Source organism: Cherax quadricarinatus, unplaced genomic scaffold (genome assembly GCF_038502225.1).
Source record: "Cherax quadricarinatus isolate ZL_2023a unplaced genomic scaffold, ASM3850222v1 Contig825, whole genome shotgun sequence".
NCBI classification, from domain to species: Eukaryota; Metazoa; Arthropoda; class Malacostraca; order Decapoda; family Parastacidae; genus Cherax; species Cherax quadricarinatus.
In genome coordinates, this window is record NW_027195851.1 from 89,869 (window position 1) to 100,000 (window position 10,132).

Genomic DNA, 10,132 nt, shown 5'->3' on the forward strand with positions numbered 1-10,132 from the left:
TCTTCCATGCTACGAGGTGTCTTCCATGCAACGAGGGGTCTTCCATGCCACGAGGGGTCTTCCATGCTACGAGGGGTCTTCCATGCCACGAGGGGTCTTCCATGCTACGAGGGGTCTTCCATGCCACGAGGGGTCTTCCATGCTACGAAGGGTCTTCGGAGCTACTGGGAAGAAGTTATAATATGATGTCAGCCCTCTGCAGTTGTTAATTTATTAAGGTTTCCAGTATACATTGTACTACATTGGCGAAACCTCTTTCTAAATGAAGATACTCAGATATTATACAGGCGTCTCTTTCATCAACTTCTCGGTACTGTTTACCAATAATATCATGACACAATGTTTTGTTGTCGAAGATAAGGTATTCAGTAGTCTGTCAGATGTATTTATTTGGAAATAAACAAGTCTCTAGTGTAATCACAAGACTGCGCTGACTCGGGAAATCGCAATGACACGATTACGGGTTCTATCCCCGCCCGTGGTAAGGCGGTGCTGTGTACGAATGGTATATAATACCGACAAGATGAGAGTAAGACACATGTGCAACATCTGGGTATCTTTATTGTAGACGTTTCGCCATCCAGTGGCTTTATCAATACAAATTCCAGGACATAACTTGAAGACAGTAGAACTATGTACAGAAGATGAGGTAATCAGTCCCTCAACCTAGGAGTAGGTGCGAACAGCACCATAGTCGTGGAGATTCTGAAGCAGAAGAAAGAATCCTGGCGCTTATATAGTAACGTCAGGTGAAGCAGACGAGGGCATATTCACTGGTGGGCGGGATTCCCCAGTGGAAGTAGGTCCTTCCCAAAGAGATGGGTTAGTTGTACTACTACAACTAACCCATCTCTTTGGGAAGGACCTACTTCCACTGGGGAATCCCACCTACCAGTGAATATGCCCTCGTCTGCTACACCTGACGTTACTATATAAGCGCCAGGATCCTTTCTTCTGCTTCAGAATCTCCACGACTATGGTGCTGTTCGCACCTACTCCTAGGTTGAGGGACTGATTACCTCATCTTCTGTACATAGTTCTACTGTCTTCAAGTTATGTCCTGGAATTTGTATTGATAAAGCCACTGGATGGCGAAACGTCTACAATAAAGATACCCAGATGTTGCACATGTGTCTTACTCTCATCAAGGCGGTGCTGTATGACCCTTGTAGGTTTAGCGCTTCTTTTTGATAATCACAAGGTTATGCACTCACCACATCGAAGAGTTGGTCAAGCGTGGCGTCGCTGGAACACACTTTGGGAAGAACTCGAGAGATGGAATCCCCTGACTGGTGGATATAAAGGTCCCTGTCGAACATAAGATGGAAGGGACACACCTGGCAGAAGGTGCGGGGACTGATCTTCGGCTCTGAGGAAGAGACAGACGCATGCAAAAATTACTGACTCGTTTACACATGTTAACACCATTAATCCCAATGGATCCTTGGGTGAAATATAATCATTATAACTTTTCAGATTCTTCTGCTTCTTAATAATAAGAACATAAGAACATAAGAATGTAGGAACACTGCAGAAGGCCTACTGGCCCATACGAGGCAGGTCCTTATCAAAACGACATCTACCTAAAGCTACCCAAGAAATAACTCCCGTACCCCATGACACCAATCAAACCCAGCCCCTCCCACTCATATATTTGTCCAGTCTCTTCTTAAAGCTACCCAAGGTCCTAGCCTCTATCACCCCACTAGGAAGACTGTTGAAGATAAAAGTCAATAACTGGATATGTATATTTAAGACAGGGCAGAAAACTATAACAAAACAGAAATGGAAGTGAAAAGGCTTTTGTGCATAATCACTAATAGAGAACTAATGAAATTATACAGTATCTTCGCAAGTGTTGTACTTTATTGTAAAGCTGTGCAACTTAAAGCAAAGCACATAAACCTACCTTTAAAGGCTAGATTATGAACCATATATTAGAGGATAGAGATCCTTATGAGTTTAACATTTAGTTATGGCAATTACAGGATAGATTTATACTACAAAGTATTTACTGTCCATCTAGATCATCTAAAATACTATCAGTAACAATGACTTACGCACATATTTAAACACCTGTCATATTGTTTCAGACTATGGAACAATACTCTTCTCCAGACTGAGGGACTGACCACCTCAAAACTTTAAGGGTGATGGACTGATTACATCGTCTTCAAGTATCTGTACTCGACTGAAGAAGCCTACTGTGTAGGCGAAACGTTTCGAAATAAAGATACCTCTTCTGCTTCTATCAACTTTTCTGTACTCGACTGAAGAAGCCTACTGTGTAGGCGAAACGTTTCATAATAAAGATACCTAACTGTTGCATATGTGTCTTACCTAACAACATTAACTTGCAGTTAACGTCACTGCGAAGGGGCATTATTTTATTTCGCCAACTTTACGTAAGCATAAGAGTGACAGTAGATCCGAATTATAGGGCGAACTAGCTGCTTTATCCGCAAAAATGTAGATACAACCGTGACTGAAGATATAATTATCTCAGCGAACGGATGGTTCGAGTCCATGACAGTGACGTTGTGATTTCATAAGTCAAAATTATCCCAAAAATTAAAATGAATCCACCTCAATAGATTTCCTGATAACAGGGTCTTATAACTAGATTTCATATATTATATCTCTTGCGCCACCAAATACATAACCGTGTATCACACAACACATCGATAATACATATCCGTGTATCACACAACACATCGATAATACATATCCGTGTATCACACAACACATCGAAAATACATATCCGTATATCACTCAACACATCGAAAATACATATCCGTGTATCAAACAACACATCGATAATACATATCCGTATATCACACAACACATCGAAAATACATATCCGTGTATCACACAACACATCGAAAATACATATCCGTGTATCACACAACGCATCGAAAATACATATCCGTGTATCACACAACACATCGATAATAACAGTAGTGAGGATGTTACAAAGTATATTACATTATGTCTAGGCTGATTGATGAGTATTTAGTATAGGGATCCTAGCATAAATGACTAGACATATTTACCGCAAGAATACATAGGAATTATTCCTAGAACCGATACCGTTTATTTTTAGAACATCAGCCGTTTTCCACCTAGGTAGGGTGGCCAGAAAAAGAAAAACATTCACCATAATTCGCTCCATTACTGTTTTGCCAGAGGTGCGCTTGCACTACAGTTACAAAACTGCAACATTAACATCCCTCCTTCCGAGTGCAGACATTGTACTTCCCATCTCCAGGACTCATTTTTCTTGACGCCATTACCAGGATAATAACATATAACAGATAAATTAACTGACGCAAAACGGCCTCATAAGTATGCAGACGTAACTCTGGAAATAGGAATAATATGATTTCAAGCAAGCCACGGAACGGGTGGGTATTGAACCCATTGCAAGTAAGCCAGTTGGATCAGTCTTACTGTTGGCAGCTGGCCCAGTGCCTTATGCACTGGCCTGGACTTTTACCACTCACTGGCCTGGACTTTTACCACTCACTGGCCTGGACTTTTGCCACTCACTGGCCTGGACTTTTGCCACTCATTGGCCTGGACTTTTACCACTCACTGGCCTGGACTTTTACCACTCACTGGCCTGGACTTTTGCCACTCATTGGCTTGGACTTTTGCCACTCACTGGCTTGGAGTATTACCACTCACTGGCTTCGAATTTTGCCATTCACTGGCCTGGACTTTTGCCACTCACTGGCTTGGACTTTTACCACTCATTGGCTTGGACTTTTACCACTCACTGGCTTGGACTTTTACCACTCACTGGCTTGGCCTTTTACCACTCACTGGCTTGAACTTTTACCACTCACTAGCCATGGGGTTCAGTCCCCCATCCATTGCGTAGTTTGGTAAGCAGACATAAGACTGACAACTTCAGTCACATCTACAGATATCAATACCGACAAAATGTGGAACAAGACATACACAGTGAATACACTAACTGAATGACTGATAAAACATGTCTCCTTCAGTAGATGACTTTATAGTGCATGTCTTATTCTCATAATTTCAATCCTGAACATGGGTATATAACTAGGAATAGCAGCACCAAAAATTTTGAAAAATATCATAGAATGTTTTCCATTCTTTTTAGAAGATATTGCAAAAAGTTAAATTAGTAGACAAATGGAAGATGGCACATGCTGTGGTATTCAAAAAAAATCGTAAGGCCTTTTAAACTATAGTACTATCTAGTTTATGAGTATCGAAAATATATTAAAAAAATGTTGATTAAATACTGGTAGAACAAGATCTTACTAAGTCGTAAAGAATTCGGTATTTGGTCTGCAAGTTCATGTATTTAACATGTATTAAGTTACTATGGCAGTCGTTTACCTGGAGTTTACCTGGAGAGAGTTCCGGGGGTCAACGCCCCCGCGGCCCGGTCTGTGACCAGGCCTCCTTAGGTCAGTGTCCCAGGATGCGACCCACACCAGTCGACTAACACCCAGGTACCCATTTTACTGATGGGGAACATAGACAACAGGTGGAAAGAAACACGTCCAATGTTTCTACTCTGGCTGGGAATCGAACCCAGGCCCTCACCGTGTGAAGCCAGAGCGTTAACCACCAGGCCACCAGAGCCCCAGTCGTGGAAAGGTTTCAGAAAAAGAAAATAGTAGATTGTATATTTTGACTTTAGGAAAGCGTTTCACAGAGCTCCCATGAGAGACTAATTTGAAAAATTGCAATATACAGAAGAAACAAATGACAGTTTATTGAAAGGAAATTGTAAGCAGTAACGAGTATGAGGAAAAATTTCTTCTTGAGAGAGGGGAGATATATCACAAGTGGGGTGCCCAAAGTATCTGTACCAACCTCAGTAATATTCTAGATTTAAATATGATTAACCAGACAGAATAAATAATCCTTATGAATATCAAAGTGGAAGGTATAATGTCACCGGCATATATGGATGAAAAGATAGAAGTATATATTTAGGCTATCTTTGCTGGATATACGAGTATTACGGTCCTGGACCTTCCTAACTCCAGATGACACAATGAGAGAACGCGGATTTAGTAGAAAATGATTAGTGTTTAATGAGAGTATTATTATCAATATTCACATCTTGAAAACCCTGTGTACGTAACCCTGTGTACGTAACCCTGTGTACGTAACCCTGTGTACGTGACCCTGTGTACGTAACCCTGTGTATGCAACCCTGTGTATGTAACCCTGTGTATGTAACCCTGTGTATGTAACCCTGTGTACGTAACCCTGTGTACGTAACCCTGTGTATGTAACCCTGTGTATGTAACCCTGTGTACGTAACCCTGTGTACGTAACCCTGTGTACGTAACCCTGTGTACGTAACCCTGTGTACGTAACCCTGTGTACGTAACCCTGTGTATGTAACCCTGTGTACGTAACCCTGTGTACGTAACCCCGTGTACGTAACCCTGTGTATGTAACCCTGTGTACGTAACCCTGTGTACGTAACCCTGTGTATGTAACCTTGTGTATGTAACCCTGTGTACGTAACCCTGTGTACGTAACCCTGTGTATGTAACCTTGTGTATGTAACCCTGTGTATGTAACCCTGTGTACGTAACCCTGTGTACGTAACCCTGTGTACGTAACCCTGTGTATGTAACCCTGTGTACGTAACCCTGTGTACATAACCCTGTGTACGTAACCCTGTGTACGTAACCCTGTGTATGTAACCTTGTGTATGTAACCCTGTGTACGTAACCCTGTGTACGTAACCCTGTGTACGTAACCCTGTGTACGTAACCCTGTGTATGTAACCTTGTGTATGTAACCCTGTGTACGTAACCCTGTGTACGTAACCCTGTGTATGTAACCTTGTGTATGTAACCCTGTGTATGTAACCCTGTGTACGTAACCCTGTGTACGTAACCCTGTGTACGTAACCCTGTGTATGTAACCCTGTGTACGTAACCCTGTGTACGTAACCCTGTGTATGTAACCTTGTGTATGTAACCCTGTGTACGTAACCCTGTGTATGTAACCCTGTGTATGTAACCCTGTGTATGTAACCTTATGTACGTAACCGAGGCACGTCCTCAAAAATTTATCGGCAACGACTGATTAAATTGAACACCTGACAGTGTCTTACTTACTGTGATACCAAACACAAGCTGGACTTCGTTGCTCAAAATTGAGTATTATTTCAGCAAACATCAACGTCATAATATCAACATCTTGAGATGTCGATATCAAAGTAAACAGGTGTAATCAAAATGGTGAAATTCCCAGCGTTTTCGTAATTTTTCACATTATCAAGGAACTATAAAAATATAAAATCAACATGAAGGTATACAAGGAATGAGACTACACCTCGCGGTTGCGTTACAACACCTGACTTTTTATGATGTAGGTGAAACACAGCTGTGTTTACTATACCGAGAAACTGATGAGTCAGATATGTATTTTTACTGATTATACTTTCAGACCGCTGTGAAGGCTTCATCGAATACACAGTTGAGATATAATTCTGGAGACAGAAGACGAGGCAGAGTTGTGTTGTAAGTAATCAGTCCTTCAGGAAAAGCGAAATGTTTCTACAGTAAAAACGCCTATTGATGCAGTTGTGTCGTTCTTATCACCCAAAATATAACTGGTAAGCCATTGGAAGGCCTCGGTCAGATGACCAAAAACTCCCATGGCAGGTCAGGAAACACTGGTCCCTGTTTCCTGAAGAGTCTTGTCTAAACTAACGACGCAACCTATCAATTATATCCCCACGTTCTGGGTATAATGTATTCATGACTGGCATTCAGTCTTAGCTTTTATTCACAGTAAACTTAATTCTCCCTCACCACTAACTCTCCTACTTTTCACAACTTAACATACATTTTAAAACCACTCATTTCTCACCGAACTCACTCATTTTCAACTTGTATCAAATTCGTCTACTCGCCTCCCATTCACAATTTACTCACTACCCACCTACCTCACTTTCTCTACCCACTACTGTTAAATATCAAACTCACCGGCGTCAACGATATGGTCCTGGGCCTGCTCACTGATATGGTCAGTGGTGTGACTGTCTTTCTCTGTGATGAGGAACTGAACGTGGTCTTCCTCGCCTTTGCTTTTAAGTATCTCCACCTCGACTTCTGTCTCGTGTAGCTGGCATGCCACTGCCTGAAGAAAAATTTAATGGGGTGGTTTTTAGATAATAACAGTGAGTATTAAAGAGATATATAGATTTTTGCCACAGAAGTGGCTAATTTATTTTGCGCTCTGTATCCATCTTGTGGAGGGTATTGCAAGAACAGATGAATATCTAAAAAGCCTAAGAACTAGGCCCCAAACGGGATAACAGCAGTATGTCTAAATAAATATCTACAGTTTAATTATCTGTTGCAAGCAAATTTACGAAATTTGATTAACATATATCCTGTTTTCATTAAGATATTTTGACATATAGATTATTATCTTAGTACGAAAGAAAGAGAATGAAATAGAAGAATGAAATTATTACATTATAATGCCCAGACTACACGTAAATTATTCTAGTCTGTAGTTTAGCTCGTATTATTTTTCTTACATATCAGAATTACATTTACTGACTTCACCTTTTCAAAGTAATTGCTCGTTATCCACTGAATTGGTTTAGTTTTCATTTGACTCACACACTGCTGTTACACACTTTCTTTAGTCTCTCTTGTGTCTACACAGTTCTTCACGGACTTAAGTTTCATTCCCCAGAAGCTCTCCTTCCTTCGGTCTTATTTTCTGGTCTTTTACTGCATCTACCTAAATCTAATCTTCCTCGTAGCGCAGTTGTAAACAACTTTGCTTCTGATTTGACTTTTGTTGTGACGTTAGTGTTAAATTGTCTGTGTGCTTCTATACTCATCATCTCATTAAATACTGTTCTAAACTTTATATACAACTGTTATCGTTTACGCTTCGTTGCTGCTAAAAAATTGGTAAATACAATGGGACTAGCGCTTCCATGCTATACTTAACATACTCCATAAGCTGGATGACACACAAGGGATCGCAGAATCGTAATTACACGATGCTAAACAGTATAGTACAGTGAGGCATTATTGTATTTTATTTCCCAAGGCGGATTTAGCGTTCCTATATTAACGTAATAATCTAAAATATACTGATAAAATATACTTGATATTCGGGTTTGGGAAGCTGTAGTTAACCTAATTAACCTTTGATTTATCTCGATTAGTGAGAAGAGCAAAAAGGGGAAGAGAGGCGGAAAGAAACAACGTTCAGTCTTCTGTTCATATTACGGATATAGTCCAGAGAAAGTAAGTTAGTAATACAAGGCTTTTGACTATTTTGTGTAAGGGTTAGTGCGTCTTTTATGGCATTTCCTGTCCTAATATCTGTCCCAATAGTGTGTGTGTGTGTGTGTGTGTGTGTGTGTGTGTGTGTGTGTGTGTGAAAGGAATGACGCTTTCATGTACTTACTCATACGTATGTATACATTCACACACACACACACACACACACACACACACACACACACACACACACAGATGAATCACAGGGATGTTAGGAAGTATTTCTTCAGCCACAGAGTAGTCAGTAAGTGGAATAGTTTGGGAAGCGATGTAGTGGAGGCAGGATCCATACATAGCTTTAAGCAGAGGTATGATAAAGCTCACGGCTCGGGGAGAGTGACCTAGTAGCGATCAGTGAAGAGGCGGGGCCAGGAGCTCGGACTCGACCCCCGCAACCTCAACTAGGTGAGTACAACTAGGTGAGTACACACACACACACACACAAACAAACACACACACACACACACACACACACACACAGTGCACACAACCGAGGAAGAAGTGAAGAGGCTTCTGAGTGAGCTAGATACCTCAAAGGCAATGGGGCCAGATAACATCTCCCCATGGGTATTGAGAGAGGGAGCAGAGGCACTATGTGTACCCCTAACAACAATATTCAATACATCTATCGAAACAGGGAGATTGCCTGAGGCATGGAAGACAGCAAATGTAGTCTCAATCTTTAAAAAAGGAGACAGACATGAAGCATTAAACTACAGACCAGTGTCACTGACATGTATAGTATGCAAAATCATGGAGAAGATTATCAGGAGAAGAGTGGTGGAACACCTAGAAAGGAATGATCTCATCAACAGCAGCCAGCATGGTTTCAGGGACGGGAAATCCTGTGTCACAAACCTACTGGAGTTCTATGACATGGTGACAGCAGTAAGACAAGAGAGAGAGGGGTGGGTGGATTGCATTTTCTTGGACTGCAAGAAGGCGTTTGACACAGTTCCACACAAGAGATTGGTGCAAAAACTGGAGGACCAAGCAGGGATAACAGGGAAGGCACTACAATGGATCAGGGAATACTTGTCAGGAAGACAGCAGCGAGTCATGGTACGTGGCGAGGTGTCAGAGTGGGCACCTGTGACCAGCGGGGTCCCGCAGGGGTCAGTCCTAGGACCAGTGCTGTTTCTGGTATTTGTGAACGACATGACGGAAGGAATAGACTCTGAGGTGTCCCTGTTTGCAGATGACGTGAAGTTGATGAGAAGAATACACTCGATCGAAGACCAGGCAGAACTACAAAGGGATCTGGACAGGCTGCAGACCTGGTCCAGCAATTGGCTCCTGGAGTTCAATCCCACCAAGTGCAAAGTCATGAAGATTGGGGAAGGGCAAAGAAGGCCGCAGACGGAGTACAGTCTAGGGGGTCAGAGACTACAAACCTCACTCAAGGAAAAAGATCTTGGGGTGAGTATAACACCAGGCACATCTCCTGAAGCGCACATCAACCAAATAACTGCTGCAGCATATGGGCGCCTAGCAAACCTCAGAACAGCATTCCGACATCTTAATAAGGAATCGTTCAGGACCCTGTACACCGTATACGTTAGGCCCATATTGGAGTATGCGGCACCAGTTTGGAACCCACACCTAGCCAAGCACGTAAAGAAACTAGAGAAAGTGCAAAGGTTTGCAACAAGACTAGTCCCAGAGCTAAGAGGTATGTCCTACGAGGAGAGGTTAAGGGAAATCAACCTGACGACACTGGAGGACAGGAGAGATAGGGGGGACATGGTAACGACATACAAAATACTGAGGGGAATTGACAAGGTGGACAAAGACAGGATGTTCCAGAGATT

General features: G+C 41.9%; 1 protein-coding gene across 1 annotated transcript in view; it reads right to left on the minus strand.

Moving 5' to 3' along the window:
- The window catches only part of Gycbeta100B (guanylate cyclase soluble subunit beta-1-like), a gene marked incomplete at its 5' end in the record, with an annotated part of 50,755 nt that extends 43,603 nt beyond the window's left edge, over positions 1-7,152 (minus strand). The window contains 2 exons of the mRNA XM_070080712.1: positions 1,215-1,369; positions 6,999-7,152. Of these exons, the coding sequence (XP_069936813.1) occupies positions 1,215-1,369; positions 6,999-7,152 (309 nt within the window). The remainder of the gene's footprint in view (positions 1-1,214; positions 1,370-6,998) is intronic.
- Between the last annotated feature and the right edge of the window lie 2,980 nt (positions 7,153-10,132).